General features: G+C 50.8%; 1 protein-coding gene across 1 annotated transcript in view; it reads left to right on the top strand.

Moving 5' to 3' along the window:
• Window positions 1-1,697: 1,697 nt before the first annotated feature.
• Window positions 1,698-22,308, top strand: part of Ptgis (prostaglandin I2 synthase) — a 41,827-nt gene continuing 21,216 nt past the window's right edge. The window contains exons 1-4 of the mRNA XM_052725442.1: window positions 1,698-1,985; window positions 16,684-16,807; window positions 19,049-19,227; window positions 20,431-20,574. Of these exons, the coding sequence (XP_052581402.1) occupies window positions 1,909-1,985; window positions 16,684-16,807; window positions 19,049-19,227; window positions 20,431-20,574 (524 nt within the window). The 5' untranslated portion in view covers window positions 1,698-1,908. The remainder of the gene's footprint in view (window positions 1,986-16,683; window positions 16,808-19,048; window positions 19,228-20,430; window positions 20,575-22,308) is intronic.

The raw sequence follows: 22,308 nt of genomic DNA, 5'->3' as shown, positions 1-22,308 counted from the left end.
TTTGGGCACTGGCCCATGGCCGCCACTGTTTCCTCCTTGTAGTATCAGATCAGACCAAGTGAAAAGACCTTACTAAGAGGGGTAATTAAGCAGCAATGCGTTCAGAAACTGTACCAAGACAAGGGAGGAAACTAAAACCCAAAATGATACAGGGTGAGAGGCCAAACCAGCCTGTTCCACAGAGTCCTCAGCAAAGAGCAGGCTGGACCTGCCCAACATACTGCAGCTGGGACCTGAGGCAGAAGCCGCACTCTTCCCACGTGCTGAGCTGCCTGTTTCCTCAGAGTATTCGACTCCTGGCAGTTCTTTCCGACGGGGACAGAAATGTTCTCACCGGTCCAATAGATGACATGGCATCTCACATCCTTCAAGACTGAGGGAAAGACAAAGTGTTGGTGGGGACGGTCAGCTTGACTTGTGAATGTGTAACAGACTCCCGTGCTGACAGCCCAGGTAATGGAGAACCTAAGCCCTAGTTACCCTCCTGAAAAACACTCCAGGGAAGGACTGACAGAACTCCTACAGCTGAATCTACCCCTCTCCTTACTTTCTGACCTCTGTCTCATGGCTGTCTATAAATTTTAAGACTGCCAAAGCCGTGGTGAGAGAGACTAGGTCTTACCCTGGTTTGGCCAAACCATACATAGATCCATTCTCCTTGGTCAATCAACCTCTTTTTCCTGATTTCTCCTGGAATACAAAGAAACCAAGGTAGTGGGCTTTGGACCGAGTGTCAGGTAACAAGCTTGGCTCTTTGGGGCAGGGACAAGGATACCAGTGTGACCAGAGCAGGGGACAAGGTCTAGTAGTGAGGGTGGGCTCAGCAGATAAGCTTGTTCCTGGGGGACCAGGTAGGGATGTGGCTGTGTTCTGAGAGACGAGGAGTCAGGGTGGGGTCTAGGCACATGCAGGGAAGGTTCTGAAGAAGGTTCTGGTAGGTTGTGCGCGTGCGTTCCGTGCGTGTGCATGTGTGACTGGGTTTTATGAAGCTCAGACCGGTTTCCAACTTACCATGTAGCCAAGGCTAGCCTTGAACTCCTGATCTTCCTGCCTCTACCTTACACGTGCTGGGACTGCAGACCTGGTAGCAGGCTCAGCTCTGGTAGGATCCTCCTGATACTGTGGGGAGAATGACAGAAAATGAGCGTGGAAGCCAGAAGGCTAGTTGGGGTAACAACTTTGGGGATGGTAAGGGCAAATGGGGAGGTCCAGGGAACAAGTGCCAGGACTGGGGCGGGGGGGTGTCCAGCTCCACCTGGGTGCCTTTTTATGACACCTGGGAGAAAGTCTGCAGTCTTCCTTCTTGACAGACGCGTCAGCTGCTCTCAGGTAAGCAGAGGCCTGACCATTGATTGGTCTTTGAAAGAAACTGCTCTGGAAGCTAAGCCTGGAGCCTAGTCCTCCTGGAGAGAGAGTGTGTGTGTAAAACAGGCTAGGGGGCTGACTCTCTAGTGGAATGCCACCACAGGATCCAGGCCCTCCTGCGATCCCCACCACAGTCAGGACTGTGGGCTTGGGGCAGTCCTGAGTGGCCCCAGTTCCTGGCGGGGTGGACAGTTCCACAGCGCAGACCACAGGGACGGAAACACAGGTCAGGGCGGGCGGGGGATGGGCTGGGAAGTGTGGCTTGCAGGAAAAGTGTCGGGAAGGCCCCCCTGGTGGCTCTGGTTGAGTCTCCTCCTCTCCGCCCCCTCCCATCACCTCCGGGAGCCCGCCTCCTCGATCCCCTCTCCTTCCCTCTGCAGCAGCCGTGGCCAGCCCTCCCTTCCCGCTCCACCCTCTCCATCCCACGTTTTCCAGCCGGGCCCTTCGAGTGGGGGCCTCCGGGGCTGGCTGGACTGGCGCGCCTGTGGTCCGGTGTTGGTGGCGGTGACCTGTTGCCACCCTGCCGCCGCACACCCTCGAGCCATGTCCTGGGCCGCTCTGCTCGGTCTCCTGCTCGCGCTACTGCTGCTGCTGCTGCTGCTGAGCCGCCGGCGCGCTCGGTGAGTGTCCCCGGGACCCGCCAGGGTGGGGAAGAGACGCCAGGTGAGGCCGAAGGTTGGAGGTGTGCGACGGGGGCAGAGTTGCTGTTACCCACGCTGCAGCCTCCTCGGTGTTCCGCGCGCACTTACTTTAGACTCGCTCTGGCTCGAACCCGCCCGGGTGGGACTGCTGAGGCTGGACTCGAGGCCCAGCTACGGACACACTGACCCTGAGGGATTCTCATGATCCACGAGATACCCACTAGAGGAGAAACTGAGGTCCACCAGTCCCACAGACCGGGTAAGGTCGAACCAGATTCATGGTCCTTAAAAAGTGTGGTGTCTTGGAGACTCTGCCGTTTTGGAGAAACTTCTCTTTATGGTGGAGAGTTCAGCTGGCAGTAGGTCTTTGTGTAAGGTATTTTAAAGTTAATCTGAATAGCACAGGACCAGAAGATATTTGACTTAAACCAAGTACCCTCTCATCCTGAGTCTCCTCCCTCTCCAGGCCTTTCCTGTTGCTCAGTTTGGGAGGAACTTTCCAGATTTAAAAGAAAAAACACAAAACAAAACAAACAGACCCCAGACACATACACACTATTTCACACTGGTCTGAAAGCTCTGAGAAGAGGCAAGTGTTATGCACTTCCCTCCGGCTCCGCGGCTCACATCCGACATTCTTGTGGGATGTTTGTCTCATCTACAAGCCAGCCCTGGTCCAGGGCTGGTAGCTGAATTTCAGACTGCGGACTGTGCCCATCAGTCTCCTCAGTTAACTTTCCAGGGTCTGTCTGCATCCCTCTAGAGTCGTCCAACCCAACATGCCCCAGTGTTTCCACGACGGCCCCCTTACACAGACTCAGCTCTGGTATTACAGGGCCGCTCTGGTGTGTGTTTACATTACAGCGCCTTAAAATCCCAGAAACACTGAGAACCTTACATTTTAAACAACGAGTGAGTTGAGTTTTCCAACAGTCAGCTCATTCCAGGCACTTTTCCAGGTGAAAGTTAAAACTATGTGTTTGCTTATCTGCCCCCAAAGGAGGGAAGGAAAATTCAAAAGCCATTCTTGTAAGGCATAGCTGGGTGTCCTTAGCTGTCCGCTCTCTCTGCGTCAGGTCTGGTTTCAGCTTCCAGAATTTCTTTTCTCACACCAGATGCTAGATGTGACATCTGTTCATGCTTCAGTCCAGGTCACTTGGGTGCTTCCTTAGCTTTTTTGTCCATGGACTTTTTGGTTGTTGTGGGAGCTTTCTTTTTAGACAAATTTTATTTATTTATTTATTTGTGGTGTGTGTGTGTGTGTGTGTGTGTGTGTGTGTGTGTGTGTGTGTGTGTGTGCGTGCACTGCAGCACACATGTGGAGGTCGGAGGACACCTTGCAGGCATCTGCTCTCTCACCATGTGGGTCCTGAGGAGCCAACTCAGGACCTCAGACTTGGTGGCAAAGACCTTTACCCACTGAACCATTTTGCCGGCTGTTTCGATGGCTTTCTGTCTCACATATGGTGCTCCGGTTTGCCTGCAGGGGTCTGTGACCTGTGCTGTGCCCTGGAGCAGGTAGGACAGCTAGGAAGTGGATGGATTTTGTGAGGCAGGACATCTGGGCTCGGGCCATTCTCCCAGCAGGAAGGTCCCAGCCTGTGAGGCAATTTAGTGTCCTCTGCCCCAGTTTAAAGTGACGATGACGATGACAACGACGACGGTGTCCTGGGGTGGACACACTCCTCTCAGCAGTGCAGTTTGGTCTGATTCTTGTCTGACAATCTGAGAGTGCCTTTACTTTGGGATGGAACTGTGGTTTTTGAATCTCTGGGTGTTAGAGAAGATGCTTAGTGTTGTACAAAGAAACATGGGAACAGTGCAGAAGCATCCCGGCAGGGTTCCTTTTCCAGAAAGGGCTGCACCGTGACCCAAGCCAGGCTAACAACAGCAGCCACTTGTCTAGCACTGACCATCTCTCTGTCTTTTGTTTCCAACCGTCTGGACATTTCAAGACACAGCTCTGGCATGCTGTTAATTCACACGAGCCTCCCAGGTCTGGCTGCCTCAGTCATTTCTCAATGATGTTTGACGAGTGCTGGAAGCACATGACTGGGAAAACCTGGGTCCCCTCTAAAAACCAGTGAAAAATATCATACAAAGTGATATGTCAAACATTCAAAAAATCCACCATGGTGAGCTGGTATTACTGCCTTAGTTTGATATAAAAATGCGTTGATCTTCTCACTGGCGGTGGAGGCTCCCATTTCTGTGACCACATTAGACATCCAGCAAAACCAGAGAAGGACTGGGGCCTGAGGCAGAAAGCCTGTGGTATAGGAAATTCGAGGGGTGCAGTGATGCTCCAAGGACTCAGCGATACCAGGAAGCTTTAGGGGTGCCGCCATCTTCCCTCATGACATGTGGTTGGTTAATGGCCCTCACCGTCTTGATGTCACCAGTCAAGATGACAACTAAGTCACACTGTTGCCTCCATTTTGATGAGGTCACCAGACAAGATGGCAACAAGCCTCGGGGTTACTTTTCGTTTACTATGGCCTTAGCTCTGAGAGGAGTGAGCCCACCCACACCGGGATGCAAGTTCCTGTGGGATCCATGCATTTCATAGGCTCAGTATGGACTGTCACCCCCTTTTATTTTTTTCAAATGAGCATCTGAGTCAGATTAGCTTTAGGATAGAGCAGCAGAGTTACCCCCAGTGTGTGTACCTGGACTTGCAAACTGAAGAAACGAGGAAGGAATTCTGTGGTTCCCAACCTGAGGCAGGGAGTCCTTACCTTGCCTCACCACAAATTATAACTGGGAGTCAAACAATAGCATCTGGATGTTTTGATGTCCCCTGGGTTCCTAGGTACATGCTGTTGCTGGGCTGGGAGTCCATGAAGGAAATGGAACACCCAGGAGGTGTGCCCAGTGCCTGTAGGGGGCACCATTTCTCTGGAAGCCTATGAAGAGACTGGGCTGGGAAAAGTCATCTTGGTGTTGTTCTATCACATCTGAGTATGGCACGGCCTGGGACTGCTCTGTGACCTTCTTCATACTGGCAGAGATTTTTTTCTTTTTAATTTTTATTTTATGTGTATGTGTGTTTTCCCTGAATGTATGTCTGTATACCATGTATGTGCCTGGTGCCTATAGAGGCCAGAAGAGGGCATCGGATCTCCTGGAACCACAGTTACAGGTGGTTGTGAGCCATCCTGCGGGTGCTGTGAACTGAACCTGGGTCCTTTGAAAGCAACAAGTGTTGCAAACATTGAGCTGTCTCTCTAGCCAGCATTGGCAGGAATTTAGGTCCTTGAGAAATGAACTTGTTAAAATAGTTAATCCTGATTTAAAATATTGGGAGCTGTGTGTGGTGTTTTTATTAGTCAAAAAAGCAGCTGCCTGGGACCATATGGTCCAAGACAGTGTTGGATCTAACCACTCTAAATGGATATCTCCTCTCCCTTTCCCCAAACCTGATCCAAAGTCTCCTGGGTGCTCTGAGGAACGGGTTGAAAAGGGAAAGACAAGAGAATCCCACACCCAGAAAGGGGAGACAGGAAGTTACACTTAGAGTTTTGAAGTCTCTTGCATTGTTTAGTCCCTCCTTTGGTGGGCAAGGAAGGGATGTTGAATGGGAACTCCTGGGCTGGCCAGAGGAGTTGGTCCCCTCCCATCTAGGGGAATGTATTTCCTTTCCTCTTTCTTTCTTTTTTTCTTTTGCCTGATTATTTTACATTCCAATCCTTAAAGATCAATCCTCCATTCTTGTATTGAAATACAGAGTCCATTCACTATAATATTTTCCTGGGCCCTTCCCTAAATTGCTGAGAAACTTTTCATTCTGGTATTGTTACTGATCTGAAAGAGTGTCATTTGCCGCAGACCCTGTGGGCCCCAGCAACAGGCCATGGGATGTGTCTTCCCCAAAGGAAAGGATCCAATCTCTCTCCCAGATGGATTTGAAATCTAGGATAAAGCTTAAAATAGTTGGAAGAGAATAATCTTGATGTCACACAAAGAAACACACCAACACTGTGAAAGTACCTCGGCAAGGGAATCTCTTTTTTGTGAAAAGCGTGTGCCATGACCCAAACTGGGCTAGCGAGCATGCCAGGGCAAGGCCACTTAGTGTTTTTTTTAGTGCAAGTCATGACTGTGTCTTTTCTCCAGTGCCTGGGGTCCGAACTCACAGTCTTTTACGATTGTGTAGTTTTAATCAATGCAAAGGAAATGAGGGAATGGTGGGCTGTCGCCAGCTGCTCCAGGCCATGGAGTTCTGGGAGTGATGTGGTCTCAACCAGGGGAGGAGTTGCAAAAGAGTTCCCTAAAAGTCTTCCAAGGTGGGGGAGATTTATGGAATATTGGCCCTTGGTGGGCTAGCCAACTTCTTCTTCTTCTTCTTCTTTTTTGTTTGTTTGTTTTGTTTTTTGTTTTTTTTGAGACAGGGTTTTTCCTTGTAGTTTTGGTGCCTGTCCTGGATCTTGCTATGTAGACCAGGCTAGCCTCGAACTCAGAGATCCACTTGCCTCTGCTTTCCAAGTGCTGGGATTAAAGGCTTGCACCACCGCTGCCCAGCCTATCCAACTTCTTATAGAAAAACAAAACGAAAAACATTTCTCACATGAGCATCTGGGAAAGTATTTGAGACGGCTTGGGGGAGACATGGGTATGGGAGATCTTGGCCACTGGGGTGGCAGTAGGACCCCTCTCACCTGCCTAAAGGAATTCTGGTTACTCCCTCAGAGAGGCCACATAACTTGCCCAAGTTCTGCCCTGGTTAAGACTCTGGGCTACAGGCATTTTCCATCCCGGAACGATGAGTCTTTTCCTTTCCCCTCCGTTACTTCGCTGATCTGAGCACTCAAAAATCCCAGACGATAAGATCCACGGCTCTGAACCAAACAACCCCATGGAAGGAAAAGACAGACAGGCTTTGGAAGGCGAGCGCAAAGGCGGGACCCAAAGTCTGGGTGGAAATACGCAAGGCTCTCCTCCACCCTGCCCCATTCCTTTCTCCTGACCAAACCTGGGGTGACTTCTACCACCCCATCACACCACTGAGGTTTGACGGGCCACACAGAAAGTACATGACATATCTATCCTTCAGTTCCCCAAGTTCCTGCTTGTCCCAGCAAAACTAGACTACGCCAGTGGGTGGGGGACTGTGTCCACCCTCCAGCATTTACAAAAAAAAAAAAAAAAAAAAAAAAACAAACCCCAAACAACCCAAACCTTCAATTTTGTTTTTAAATAAGAACTTTGTTTTCAGAAAATGAGACTTACTCCCCAGCGCTAAGGAAGCAGGTCACAATTACAGTCATTTAGCAGGGTGTGATTCCGTACCTGTCGACTAAGACTGCCTTTGGCCTGGAGTCCTTATTAGCAACGAGGACAAAGACCAGGCACAGCCACCTCTTTCCTGGAACTCTTACGTTCTCACGTGTTTTGTGATGTTCTTTCAAGTATAAATAAGCAAAACTCGGCCATAGGAAAGACAGCAGACGTGAACTGGGGTTCTCTCTCGCCCCATGTGAGTCCCCAGAGCTCCACACTGTGTTAAACATCATAAACTTGGTACGCACAGAGGATTCAGCTATGCCTAAGATGAATGATCCAAGAACCCCCTTCACCCCGTGTTTGTCTAGAATATTACAGCTGTTATGATGTTTTGCTCCTAAATGTTCCAGAACATGCATCAAAAAGGGAGAGTCTTAATTCCACGATCCTGTCTGAGTGAAAAACAATTCTTATTAACTTGCAGGTCCCCGTCCAGACGCAGATTTCTGTAACTGTGACAAGACTTTAAAGCCTTATTTAATGTGTGACTGTTCTCTCTGGGGACAGTGTGGATGACTGGGGGTGGGGAGATGGAGTTAGGAATCTCCTGTGCAGGGTGAGAGGGGGTTGGGGGGAAAGGTGGGGGTGTGGGGGGTGGTTATTGAGTCTAATCACTTGCCAAGTAGTTACCAGTAACATTCTTTTTGCTTTCCGGGACTCAGTTTCTCCACCGGTGCTCTGAGGTATCTTGCCGAGGCTCCTGTGTGCTCAGTCCCTAGCCACTTACCTAGCTGAATGTGGGCTGGCTGTGGTGAGGAGCATTGAGAGAGGTCTCATGAGTGGGATCCTTGGCTGAGAGATTAGATGGGGTCCTCTGTGTTATTGAGGAAGGTGTGGCCTGGGCTGGGTGGGAGGCAGGATTTCTATGCAGAAATGGATGTCGATTTGACAAGCATAAAACAGAGGTCACTAAATGGCTCTACTGTGTAGTGTTAGTTCCTCCCGGTACCGAGTGGGAGTGGGTGGAGGGCTTCATACACAGAAATCTAGTCTTTCCGCTTCATACGGAAATGAGAAAACAGCCACACTTTTCTGGACTTGGTTGTCTAGCTCTCCCTAAGCCTCACCACAGCCCCTGCCTCAGCCTCACCACAGCCCCTGCCTCCTACGGTTGCACACGGCTGGTCTATCCATCACAGGTTCCTCTGCTGTGTTGTGGGGTAACCACATATAATAAAAAACTTGACTCTTTCTCCATTTCAAAAGCAAAGTTCAAACTAAGAACCTGCTTCGGGAAGGCTGTGCGCTGCTGCCAATGCTTTCTCTGAGGATTTGTTTACATGGCGTGTATTTATGCTTGCGTGTGCATGTGTGTGGGTATGTGTGCTGTGGGCACATGTGTGGAGGTCAGAGGACAACTGGGGGGGGGTTGCTTCTTACCTTCCACTAGTGGGTTCTGGGCAGTGAATTCGGGTTGCCAGGTTTGGCGGCAAGCGGCTTTACCCACTGACCATCTCACTGGCCCTTTCTTGTGTGTGCACATGTTTGTGTGTGTGTTGCACTTGTGTAACGTGGTAGGTGTGGCCAGAGGTAGATACATGCTGTTGTCCTCAATGGCTCTCTACCTTATTTTATGAGACAATCTTTCACCGAGCCTGGAGCGCTCAAAAAGTAGTTATGTTTGGCTTTTTTTTTTTTTTCTTTTTTGGTGGATGTGGATAATCTAAAAACCCTCTTCTTTTTCTTTTTTTTGAGACAGAGTCTCGTGTATCTCAGGCTTGCCCTGAGTATGACCTTGAACTCCTGATCCTCCTGCCCCACCTCCTGTGTGCTGGGGTCCCTCGGGTTTACATCCACACCCAGTTTATTCATGCTGAGGATGAATCCAGGGCTTCATGCATGCTTGGCAAGCCTTGTGCCTACAGAGCCTCAGCCACTCAGCTGCAAGCTGCTTTTTCTAAGAGGCAGTGAAGGAGGGAAGCAACAGGGAATACTTTTCGGGGGGCCTGTGTTAGTGGCAGATAGGAATCCCCGGAGGCCTGTGGGTGCACTCTGGAGGAAGGCTGGGCTAAGTAGGTTAAGAGAATTTAAGAGAAATTCAGCTCCCCAACCAGTGGAGGAAAACTGAGCCCTGCTCCATTTCCCAGAAAATTCTTCCAGGGTTCTCTCCGTTCTGAATTGAAGTTTGCACAGAAAGGCTGGACAGCCTACCAGCGTTGCACAGCTGATCGAGCCAGCCTCTGAGCTGGGCATTCCAGAACCCTGACTGCATGCCAGGCAGTCACCTGCCTTAATTTCCTGACCCTCTCAGCAACTCTGGGAGGCAAGCCTGCTCACTGAGTCTGACTGTGTGTACGGTATCTTCATGTGATGTATATTCTTTAAGTGCCTACTACGTTCCAGGCATGGTTTCCAGAATTCGAGTGAACTCTGGGTCCCCTGCTCTCTTGAAATATACCACCTAGTGAATACACCACCCTCAAGTCGGGGTTACCTTAGAGGGTGTGACAGCCACCACAGACTCCCTTCCCTGGCTCACAAAGGCTGTGGCAGATCTGGCTCTGGGGTCTGTGAGTGAGGACCCATCAGAGTGTAGAGGTCCCTACCTGGTGAGATCAACTCCAGAAGAGGCCAAAGGGGCATCTTAGTATCTGGATGTGGAACTCAGGAGGGGGGGGTCAAGCCTCAAGTACTTCCCTCCCCCAACTTCTGGCCTGGCAGCAACTCAAAAGAGTGAGAGTGTCAATTAGCCTTGGGAGACCACAGGCTCTGAAATAGAACCTCCTTAGTCCCAGCTGTCCACGGGCTGAGTCACCCTGGAATGTGGCCTGGGCTTGGATTGGCTTGGGGTCCAGTGCAGGGGAGCTGCGGTCTGCCTGAGGGGCTGGGCGCCCAGGCTCCAGCTTCCTGTCTTTGTCTGTGCCTTCTTGGGTTTCTCTGTGGGAAGAAGGGCATGGCCAGAACAAACACCTGGTTCACTGCCCTGTCGCCACCGTAGGGTAAAGCCTGGAGGAAGAAGAAGCCCCTCTGGCCCAGGGACAATCACAGGTGACTCTATTTCCTCATCTGTAAAGTGGGGATACAAATGCTCACTAGAGGTGACCACATGGAAACCCAGCACTCTCATGGGGAACGTCCAGGCTAGGGCCTCAGTCTCTCCACACTTCAGTTTTCTCCACTGTAAAATGGACCCTGTGGTCCTCATAGTGTAGGAGAGGAGCCACTGAGTGTCAGGGGAGGAGCCACTGAGTTCTGGGCTCTGAACACCAGCTGCTGCTACCCAGCAAGGCAACACTGGCTGATGTTCTGGGTGGTAGCTCAAGTGGAGTCATGGCTCAGCAAAGGACACTCAGGAGGCTTCTGGGTCATTTTCCCAGGTGCTCCTGGCTGCCAGGTGTCGGGTGCTCTCCTAGACACCCCTTTTACCCTTGTCGGATGGACAATGTTCATAATGCAGCTCTTCCCATTTTATAGACCAGGAAACTGAGGCAGAGAACAGCTAAGTCATAAACTGGCAGGAAGTACAGCTGGGATTTGAAGCCAGGAAGTATGGCGTCCAAGTCTGGGCGGTAACCACTGGCCTTCCGGCCTCCGTTGCACAACCCACTTCTCTGGGTATTGATCCCAGACTTGGGCCTGGGCTGGTAGGGTCAGATCAGGTGCACACTGGCTACTGGCATGTTCCCCTGCGTGACAGAAGAGCCTCCTAGCCCCGGGCTTCAAAGGGATTGGGAAGGAAGAAGGCTCCTGGCAGCTCCTGGGGCCCCTGGTGGTGGAGACATGCTGGCTTTGTTGGTCTCCTCTGAGCCCAGAGAGGCTGGGCTTGCCAATGACTCAGAAGCAGTCCGGTGCAGGAGGGCTGTGGGGCTGAAGGGCGAGGCACTTCCTGTGGCCCCCAACATCATCTCTGGGTCTGCTTCAGTCTTCTCCAGCCTTGGCCATCTTGTCCCACGCATCTGGCCCCCACTCTCTAGGGACAGCCCGATGGAGGTGCAGAAGGCAGAGGGAGAAGGGTGGGGGAAGCCTGTGCTCCCCTGAATTGCTGGATGTGAACCAAAGCCCCTCACTCTGGAAGTGGGGGAGCTGATGCCAGGCCTTCCCTCTTGGACAGTCATCAGCCTCTCCTGCCCTATATAAAAACAGTCAGGTCACCAAGAGACTCCTGCTTCAACCCCTGGGATCCTCAGTGTATTTGGCATAGAAGCCAGACTGTCTCCTTGACCTTCAGGCCCTCAAGGTCTTCAAGGCCATCTCTAACATCCTCACTTACATAACATCTGTACATTCTCTACTTGGGCCATACCACTCTTGAAAACCCCATCCAGCACGCTACCACCCCAAATTTTTTTTGTTTTTTGTTTGTTTGTTTTTTACACTCTTTGGGGTCTACCACCTAGCTCCCAAATAAATACACAGAAACTTATTCTTATTTATGAATTTCCGGTCTTAGCTTGACTTGTTTCTAGCCAGCTTTTCTAACTTAAATTACCCTATTTCTCTTTAACTACATTTTTGCCTCTGGGCTTTTACCTTCCTTTATTCGATGCATCTTTTTTCCTTCTCACTCCCTGCATGGCAGTGTGGCTGTGTGGCTGTGTGGCTGTGTGGCAGTGTGGCTGTGTGGCTGTGTGGCTGTGTGGCAGTGTGACTGTGTGGCTGTGTGGCTGTGTGGCTGTGTGGCAGTGTGGCTGTGTGACTGGCCCCTGGTGTCCTCTCCTCCTTTTCTTGCTCCTTCCTCCTTCCTCTCTTCCCTAGATTTCTCCTCCTATGTATTCTCTCTGCCTGCCAGCCCTGCCTATCCCTCTCCTGCCTTGCTATTGGCTGTTCAGCTCTTTATTAGACCAGTCAGGTGTTTTAGACAGGCACAGTAACACAGCTTCACAGAGTTAAACAAACGCAACATAAAAGAATGCAACACATCTTTGCATCATTAAACAAATGTTCCACAGCATAAACGAATGTAACACATCTTAAAATAATATTCCACAACACCCAGGGCCTTTGCACCTGCTGTTCCCCCTGCCAGTAGATTCTTCTCCCTCCTTCCAGAGTCTTCTACCCTTCAAGCCCTTTCCTGGGGACATCCTCTATCATCTTCTTCCACCCAGTCTTCTACTTGTCCTGGTCATTGTTGTATCCTTTTTATTTAATGAGACGTAATTCACATATCATAAAATTCACCACTTAAAACTGTAACACACGGGATTTAGTATAGTTGTGAAGCTGGACAGCCGTCACTGCTAATTCCAGAACATTTTCTTCCTGAACAGAAACCCTGAACCTGTTGGCAATCATTCTTCTCCTTGTTCCCCAGGCAACCTCTAATCTACACCTAGCCCAGTGGGTCTCCCGACTTTGGGTCTGGTTTCTTCTTAGCACCGTGCCTTTGCGGTTCACCATTGCTCCATCATCTTCAAGGCTGAATACTACTCTGCAGCATGGACATACCACATTTAGTTGTCTCATGCAGAGTTGTTTCTGCTCCATGACTGTTATGAGCAGTGCTGCCGTGAGCCATGGTGTGCCTGCTTATGTGTGAACATGTTTGTATTTCTTGGGGCTAAGTTGCTTCATAGTGTAGTATGCTTAACTGTTAAGGAACTGCCAGGCTGGTTTCTAAAGCAGCTGCGCCCCCATACATCCGTGTGTTCCAGTTTCTTTCTTATTTATTTATTTATTTATTTATTTATTTATTTATTTATTGTCTCTCTGTCTGTCCGTCCGTCCATCCATCTATTATTTTTATTTTATTTTATTTTTTGGTTTTTTGAGACAGGGTTTCTCTGTGTAGTCTTGGCTATCGTGGAACTCACTCTGTAGACCAGGCTGGCCTTGAACTCACAGAGATGCGCCTGCCTCTGCCTCCTGAGTGCTGGGATTAAAGGTGTGCGCCACCACTGCCCGGCATGTTTCAGTTTCTACACATCCTTGCAAACTCTTGTTTTCCATTTAACTTAAAAAAAAAAAATACGGGGCTGGAGAGATGGCTCAGAGGTTAAGAGCAGTCGGTACTGCTCTTCCAAAGGTCCTGAGTTCAATTCCCAGCAACCACATGGTGGCTCATAACCATCTGTAACGAGATCTGGTGCCCTCTTCTGTGTACATAATAAATAAATAAATAAATAAATAAATAAATAAATAAATAAATAAATCTTTAAAAAAAATACTGCAGCCATTAGAGTGGGTACAAAATAGTTTCTTGTTGTGATTGTGTTTACCTGGTAACCAGGGAAATGCCCACTGATCATTTTGGCATCTTCTTTGGGGGAACATCCCATTCAAATCCTTGGTACATTTGAATAGTTGTTGGTTTTTTTTTGAAATAGAGTCTTCATCAAAGCTTGTCTCAAACTCATGATTCTCCTGTCTCAGCCTCTAGAATGCTGGAATTTCAGGCCTGGGACCATGTCTAGCTCATTTTCAAATATATATATTTATCTGCAGTGTTGGGGATTGAACTTCAGCTTTGTGAATGGTAGACATACACTGCACTACTGAGCCACGTGCCCAGCCTTTGTTTATTTGAGACTGTTTCATTCTGTAGACCAGGCTAGCTTTAAACTCACAGAGATCTGCCAGTCTCTGCCTCCCGGGTGCTGGGATTCCAGGTGTGTACCACCGCTGCCTGGGCTTCAGCTCATGCATCTTTTAACTAGGCAGTTTCTTCTCTGTGGCTGAACTGTGTGTCTTTTGTTCACTCCCTGATGGGTTTGGGAGCCGTCTGCCCAGTTCTCTGCTCTGTCTCCAGTATCCAGGCCAGTGTCTGCCTTGTAGTCAATGTTTGGTGAGTGAGAGAATGAACTATAGTGAGAGGGTAGTTAAGACAATACACTCATCGGCTTTCGTTCACTGACTGAATCACTGTCATTCATTCATACACTGGTCACTCATTTACTCATTCACTCACCCATTTCTTCACTCTCTCATTCACTGGAATCTGAGGGGAAAGAATCTAAGTACACCGGGTTCTTTTGTCTGTTTACTTTATTCCTCTGAGATTAAATTCTGTCTACACGGCTTTGTTTTTATTCTTATACATTGCTCCTCTCTGTCCCTTCTCTTCCTGAGTTCTCTCTCTGCGTGGCTTCAGTTCTGTGCTCACACTCAGCTTCTCCCTGTCCCTTCTCCTCCTGTCCTCTTGTAGCTCTGACTAATCTCTTCTGCTGTCAATCTCATCTTCGTCCTCAGTTCCTCCATCCATGCTCGTTTCTTCCTTTCCTACTCCCCTGACCCAACCCAATCCCTACCATCTGCAAAAACTCTGCCTTATGCTTTCTTCTCTGACCCCGGGACTCTGATCTGAGCTAGGAATTCTGCCTCAATCCTCCTTTACCTGGTATGCCAAAAAACACTTTTTTTTTTTTTCCTGTCCTGAGTCAATTGCTCTGGAATGCCATTTGGCCCTTTGGGGGAAGGAGGGTCTGAGCTTCGTTTGCACAAGAAACAAAGCTATACATCTACATATCCACTTGTCTCTCAGGCCTAGGAGACAGGCCTGTAGGGATGTTACCTAGTTAAGATCAGCAGTAGGTCTGAGAACCTTATTCTGTTTGCTGTTATGGCCTAGGAGTATACGAGCACACAAGAAATTGATAGCAGGAAACAGCTGATATATTAAAAGCTGAGTAACAGCCGGGCGGTGGTGGCGCACGCCTTTAATCCCAGCACTCGGGAGGCAGAGCCAGGCGGATCTCTGTGAGTTCGAGGCCAGCCTGGGCTACCACGTGAGTCCCAGGAAAGGCGCAAAGCTACACAGAGAAACCCTGTCTCGAAAAACCAAAAAAAAAAAAAAAAAAAAAAAAAAAAAAAAAAAAAAAAAGCTGAGTAACATCAAGTATTCCTTGATATTTGACTTCTCCTCCAGAAGTATTCCTTGTTCCTTCCAGGTATAGCTTTACCATACACAGCGGAATCTCTATTTCATATTCTCATACCCTGCAGCACACTCACTCACTCATTTGTGCATGCACTCGGTCACTCATTCATTACTTAGCAGGTAGGTATCTGGGCTTTCTGCATCCTGTGGTTCTGGACCTTCTAGGGGCTTGGGGACCTCCCAGGGGCCTCCTTAGCTCACAGTGCCTCCCATAGGAGGTGGCAGATGAGATGTGACTTCCCATGGAAGCCGAACGCGAGGCACTGGGAGTCTGTGTGGTAGTTAGTATTTGTAGTAGTACTACTGTTGTAGCATTTGAAGCCAGTAGCTGGTCCTGAGCTCACAGCGGTTGGGGTGGGGATAGGCAGAGCCCATGTGGAAGACAGAGACTCCTGTGTCCCTGTCTACTGTGTATTTTTTTTCTTTTTAAGCTAAAAGGAAGCTATCCACAGAGACTGACCCTTGTATTCCTTTCCTGACTTTAATCTCTTTGCCTGGAGAAGCCCCATCTCCCCATTAGGACTGTCTCATTAGGGAGAAAGCTTGTTTTAAAGACTGCTCCCTGGCGCTAGAGAGATGGCTCAGCTGTTAGGGTGCCTCCTGCTCTTACGGGGACCTAGTTAGGTTCGCAGCACCCATCTTGGACTGCTCACAACTGCCTGTAATTCCAGTTCCCGGGGATCTGATATATTCTTCTGGCCTCTCCAGGCCTCGCACATGCACACACACACGCACACACACACACAAACACGCCAAGGCGGGGTCAAACACAGTGTGGCTGCCGTGGGCTGTGGTAGGATCCTGCCTTTCTCGGGGGTCTGCAAGCACCTTACATTGTTCTTTCCCAGGGAACCCTGACTTTGGATAGCACAGACATAACCTTTGTGGGCAGGTGAGGCGGCCCACATCCTTGGCCTTCCCCTGGCCATGGGCCTGGCTCTTGCCACGGAGGACTCTCAGGTTTAGATCCATCGAAGGGAGGGATGAAGCCTGTGTCCTGCCAACCTGTCACCGACACTGCTCTCTTCCTGTGGGCAGGAGAGGAAATGTGACATGACCCAAGCCCAGACTGGCTCCGAGAACTCTGCCCTTCTGCTGGGTGCTGGAAGCTTCCTGCCACAGGGAATCGCCCACGCAGTAGCCCCTGCCTGGGCCCCAGCCTCCACCCTTACCTTTTCCATTCTCTACACAGAGGCTAATAGGTCTACAGAACTTCACCAGGCCGGTCATCCTCAGCACACACCCGCTCAGGAACCCCACCTCAGACAGAGACAAAGCCACAGTCCTACTACCCACATGACCATAGGCTCTCACCCAGAACCTCTCTGGCTCTGGCTACAGCTACATATACTTGTCCTTACTCTGTTGGCCCACGCACACCTGCCCCCATACTGTCCTTTGAGTCCATAGCACCAACCCCAAGGCCTTTGCTCATGCTGTTCCTCTTGCTGGGAAGCTTTTCTCTTGGAAGAAAACCTCCAGCTGTCTGTCAAGTACCTCCTCTGACTTCCCCATGGCCGGGACTCTCTGTCCCTCTCTTGCTTTATCACGTGGTGCTAAGTGCTGTGGTTTCTGCAGGCGACCCGGCGAGCCTCCCCTGGACCTGGGCAGCATCCCCTGGCTGGGCCATGCCTTGGAGTTTGGGAGAGATGCTGCCAGCTTCCTTACCAGGATGAAGGAGAAGCATGGCGACATATTTACCGTGAGTATCTCTAGGGAAGGGGTGAGTGGCTGGTTTATCACTGGGGCCGCTGACTCCTGCACTGACCCATCCATCTGTCACCCATCAGGGAGGCTGACTGTCTGTCGTCTGTCCAACTGTACATACCATGTATCGTCATCAGCAGAGTGCAGTGCTCTAAGGCTTTCTAGAACCACCCTCACAGGCACACCCAGGGATGGACTTCTGTCTAAGGTGCTTCTCAATGCAACCGGATTGGGAATTAAGATTAAATATTACACTTCCACCCATCCATTTATCCATCTTTCTGTATACCCACCCAATATGTCTGTCTGTTATCTCTCATCTACCTGTCTATCTGTCTGTCTGTCTATCTAGTCTATCTTTTTCAGATTAATTTTTATTTATGTATACATCTCTGTGTGTGTGTGTGTGTGTGTGTGTGTGTGTGTGTGTGTATGTGTGTGTGTGTGTGTGTGTGCGCGCGTGCGTGTGCGTGTGTGTGTGTGTTTATGACATCTGTTTGGATGACTGCAAAGACCAGAGGAAAGTATTGGATCTTCTGGAGCTGGAGTAACAGATGGTTGTGAGTCACCATGTGGGTTCTGGAATTTGAACTCAGGTCCTCTGTAAGAGCAGCCAGTGCTCTTAACTGCTCTCCAGCCTCTGTCTACCTATCAGAATTCACCCACCATCCTTCCACTTGTTCAACACCCACCCAGCATCCATCTCTAGATTCCATTTCCACTGACTTCTCTCCGTTCATCTCCCCACCTTTCTCTCCATCAACCACAGCCCGCCCAGTGCTCACCATCTATCTGTTCAGCACCTGACTCTGGTCTACTCTCTGCAAATGTACTTTTGTATTTTATCCATCCATCCACCCACCTACCTGCCCACCTACTCACCCACTCATCCATCTGTCTACCTACCCACCATCCACCCATCCATGTATCCACCATCCATGCATCCCTATATCTACCTACCCACTATCCACCCATGCATGCATCCACCATCCATGCATCCCTATATCTACCTACCCACTATCCACCCATGCATGCATCCACCCACCTATCCACCCATTCATCTACCTATCCATCCACCCATCTATGCATCCATGCATCCACCCACCCACCCACCTATGCATCCATACATCCACCCTTCCACTCATCCATCCATCCATGCACCCACCCACCCACCTATGCATCCATACATCCACCCATCCACTCATCCATCCATCCATGCACCCATCCACCCACCTATGCATCCATACATCCACCCATTCACCTACCTGCTCACTCATCATCTCTCTGTCTTTTCAAACACCCCTCATTCTTGAATGAGTCCACCTCTTGGTCCTCCAGCATTCATCCTTCAGGCTTTTGTTTGATCTACTTAGCATCTTGTCACCCATGTCCCCAACATTCTAACATGCATTCTAACATGCATTCACCTAACAGATTTGTCGATCTGTCCTGTTCCCCATTGTCCTGACCGCTCTCCACCTAACACCCCCTTTCTTACATTCCTCTTGCATTCCTGTTTTTCATCTACCCATCCGTTTTTTCTTCAGTTCATTTCTCCTTCCTCTCTCTATCAGCCCAACTCATCTACAGCCACCGCTAGTGCTTACCCATCCACCTACCCACACTTGCATTCATCTGCTCCCTAGCCACCTACCCACCCACTCGTCTACAGTTAGTCTGCTGGCATTTACCCAGCAATGCTCATCCATCCGCTCACCCTTTCCCTTTCTGTGGTCCTGGGGGTTGAACTCAGGACCTCATGCATGCTAGGCAAATACCATACCATTTTTCATTTTCGTACCACAGCCTCCTTCTCCCTCCTCATTTGGAAACAGGGTCTTACAGTTACCTGGGTTGGACTTGAACTCACCCAATCCAGTCAGGCCTTGAACTTGGGATCCTCCTGCCTCAGCCTCTTGAGTAGCTGTGATTATGGGCCTGACTACAACCTCTGCTTTTAGAAGACTTTGGCTGATCTTAGCTCTGCTGCTTTTCAGCATCGAGATCTTGGGCATGGTGTCCCTTCTCCCAGCCTAGATGGGTGAGTGGCAGTCCCCAGCTCACAGGATTGGTGGGACAAACAAGAGTGCTGCTGCCCGGTGCCTGTCGGCTGGTGCCTGCCCACACACACCTGAATGCAGAGTGCTGCTGCCCGGTGCCTGTCGGCTGGTGCCTGCCCACAGATGCCTGACTGCAGAGTGCTGCCATCTTTCCCATCCACTGACTCCTCCAACAGGTGCTGGTGGGAGGCAGGTACGTCACTGTCCTCCTGGACCCACACTCCTATGACACGGTGGTCTGGGAGCAGCGCACACGGCTGGACTTCCACCCCTATGCCATCTTCCTCATGGAGAGGATTTTTGATCTGCAGCTTCCAAATTTCAACCCCAGCGAGGAGAAGGCCAGGATGAAGCCGTGAGTAGAGATGGGCCTGTGGGCGGGCCTGGGCGGGGCTTCAACCCCACCTCTCCGGTGGGTTGTGCTTGGTCCCTGTCTTAGCCAGGGTTACTATCGCTGTGATGAAGCATCATGACCGAAGCAGCTTGGGGAGGAAAGGGTTTATTTGGCTTACCCTTACACAGCATAGTCTCCACGTTGTAGTTCATCACTGAGGGAGGTCAGGACAGGAACTCAGACAAGGCAGGAGCCTGGAGACAGGAGCTGATGCAGAGGCCATGGAGGGGTGCTGCTTACTGGCTTGCTCCTCGTGGCTTGCTCAGCCTGCTTTCTTATACAACCCAGGACCACCAGCCCAGGGATGGTACCACCCACAATGGGCTGGGCCCTCCCCCATCAATCACTGATTAAGAAAATGTCCTACAGGCTTGCCTACAGTCAGATCGTGTGGAGGCATTTTCTCAGTTGAGGCCCCCTCCTCTCAAATAACTCTAGCTGGTGTCAAGTTGACATAAACTAGCCGCACAACCCTGAAGCCACCGTCCAGGAGAGACAGTTGAGAACAAAGGGCAGCTGCAGTCACCATCTGGCCCACACCTGCCGGTTCTTGTCACCACCGCTAGGTTCCACACGTGGCACCACTCCCAGACACTCCAGTCACTGGCTGCCAGTTGTGACTTAGATGGAGCCTTACATGTAGAGACCTCTCACCCTTGCTGTGGGCAGCAGCTTCCCGGCTCTGCTCAGCACGAAGGAGACCCAATACCTCCCTCACTCCCGCCGCGTGCTCCCCTAGACTGTGCCATTCGGGTCCGCACGAGGAGACCAGGTCGGTAGCCCAGGCTCTCTTTGTCTCATGCCCATCCATGTGAAATTGTTGTAGTAGCAGCCTCTGCTGGATTTCACAGAGGAAGAGCTGGCTTCCTAGGCCCCCCCTTGTCCAGAAGCCTGTGGGAAGCCCGCGGGTCCCTTGTCCAAATTTGTGCACCAGGCAAGGACAGACTGCCCTGGCCAAGAGCTTGGAACATGGAGTGGGGCCGACTAGGGTTTAGCCCTAGTTTTGCCACTCCCTGGCTGTGTGGCCTGGTCCTGATGCTGTCCGTCACGCCCGAGTTTCTCCACTGTGAAACAGTGTCTCGGTGGTGACTGCCGTTCCTTTGACACAGTCTTTTGTCTGAGTACATTAAGTGGCGAGTAGCTAACTTCTGTCACTGGTCTCAGCATGCTGATGCACAGAGACCTGCAGGCGCTCACGGAAGCCATGTACACCAACCTCGGCACAGTCCTGCTGGGTGACTCCACAGAGGCAGCCAGTGGCTGGCACGAGACAGGCCTCCTCGACTTCGCCTACAGCTCCCTGCTCAGGTGAGCCCACAACCTTGTCACGGCCAAGGGAACTGGGGGTACCCTGTAGGCGAGGACACCATGGGAGAGGCTCACAGCAGAACGGGAGAGGGAGGTGGTTCAGGTGGGACCCCAAATGCACCTCACACCACCTGAGCGGTAAAGCAGACACTACTAGCTGCAGAAGGGTCCCCAGCATCCCCTGGAGCAGGAGTCGCCTAGTCGGGCTTCCCAGAGCCTCTGTGCTTGGGTTTAGACTCTGCCTGTCAGAGGCTAGCAGAGAGGATGCTTGGGGAGCCCAGGGAGCTTGCCCTGAGGCCAGACCGCACGACTGTAGTCAAAACAGTGCAGCCAAGTTCAACTCCTTCAGCTGTGCTGGGTCCTCAATGGTCCCACGGGACATAGCAGGGGACACAGCAGATGAGTTCCTTATGCCTGAGAAGGCGCAGATCCAAGGACAGGACATGGGTGTGTGTGTGTGTGTGTGTGTGTGTGTGTGTGTGTGTGTGTGTGTGTGTGCGTGTGTGTGTGTGCTTGCAGCCTCAATGATGAGGTCTAACTGGGGCTGAGGGGCGCCTGCTGTGCCAAGACCCTGGTGAGGAGACAGAGAGTGCAAAGATCCTGAGGTAGGAAGAAGCTGGGTGAAGGGGGTCAGCGCAAAGGGGAGTGGCCAGCACAAAGGGGAGTGGCCAGCGCAAAGGGGAGGGGCCAGCACAAAGTGGAGGGGCCAACGCAAAGTGGGCCAGTGGCAGAGGGGAGAACAGGTGGAGACCCAGAAGCCAGTCTCACAGCCTGGAGGAAGGTTTGGGAATGGTGGCTCAGTCAGGTGGTGGTGGCGATCCTTTAGGGACTTACAAAGGAGCCCTGATGCAATCTCATTTATAAGCTTTATGCTCCCATGTAGGGGACATAAGTAGGTGAGAACCAGGCAGAGGGACCCACTAAGATGTGTGGTCTCCTAGGTGGGTTGCAGTGGAATCCTGTAACTGAGAGAGGGCAAGAACACACGGTTAATAGGGCCTACTGAAGGCTTTTAATGGGTGGGGAGGGTTGAGGGACTATGTGTCTCAATGGTTGGTAGCACCATTAAAAAAAAAAAAAAAAAAAGACATTTTAATTATCCCCAGAAGTTCGGAGCAATGTGTGTGCGTTTTTGATAAAAGGCAGCTGTTTGTTGACACATGTACTTGTGTGCACACAGGTGACATCAAGTCTGGGTGGACAGGATGGGTAAACTCACTTCATGCTCCTTAAGGTGGTAATTTGCAGACTCCACTTGTTAGATGGGGAAACTGAGGCCTGGGGACTCACCTAGAGTCCCCGTCGGGGTCATAGGCAACTGCTCTTGCCACACCTTCAGTGGGGCACCCCTCCCTTCCCGGTTTGAGAGTCTGCACACACAGCAGGGCTATACTGGCTTGGGTTGCTGGGGCTCCCTGTCTAGAGACAGCTGAACCTTGTCTCTGCTGTTTATGGCACCGAGCGCCACCTAGTGGCGTTCTGGATCCACTTCCGCTTGTGAGGGAGCTGACTTACATTCTGGACTATGCCTTCCCCACATCTACCCAGAGTATAATCAGGAAAGGGAGGAAGAGAAACATCTGGGCTGAGGTAGGGGAAGGTTGAGCTTGACCTCTGACCAGAAGTGGGCTTCTTGTTGGCCCCAAGGGCTTGTCTCCAGGGACACAGATACCAGGATGGGCTGGAAGTAGGGTGCATACAGGGGATGTGATGGAGGCCTGGATGGCTCCTGTT

The sequence above is a fragment of the Peromyscus californicus genome, unplaced genomic scaffold (assembly GCF_007827085.1).
Source record: "Peromyscus californicus insignis strain IS unplaced genomic scaffold, ASM782708v3 Scaffold_7__1_contigs__length_154581171, whole genome shotgun sequence".
Lineage (NCBI taxonomy): Eukaryota > Metazoa > Chordata > Mammalia > Rodentia > Cricetidae > Peromyscus > Peromyscus californicus.
Note: the sequence above shows the minus strand (reverse complement) of the source record. Positions and strands in the feature narration are given on the sequence as shown.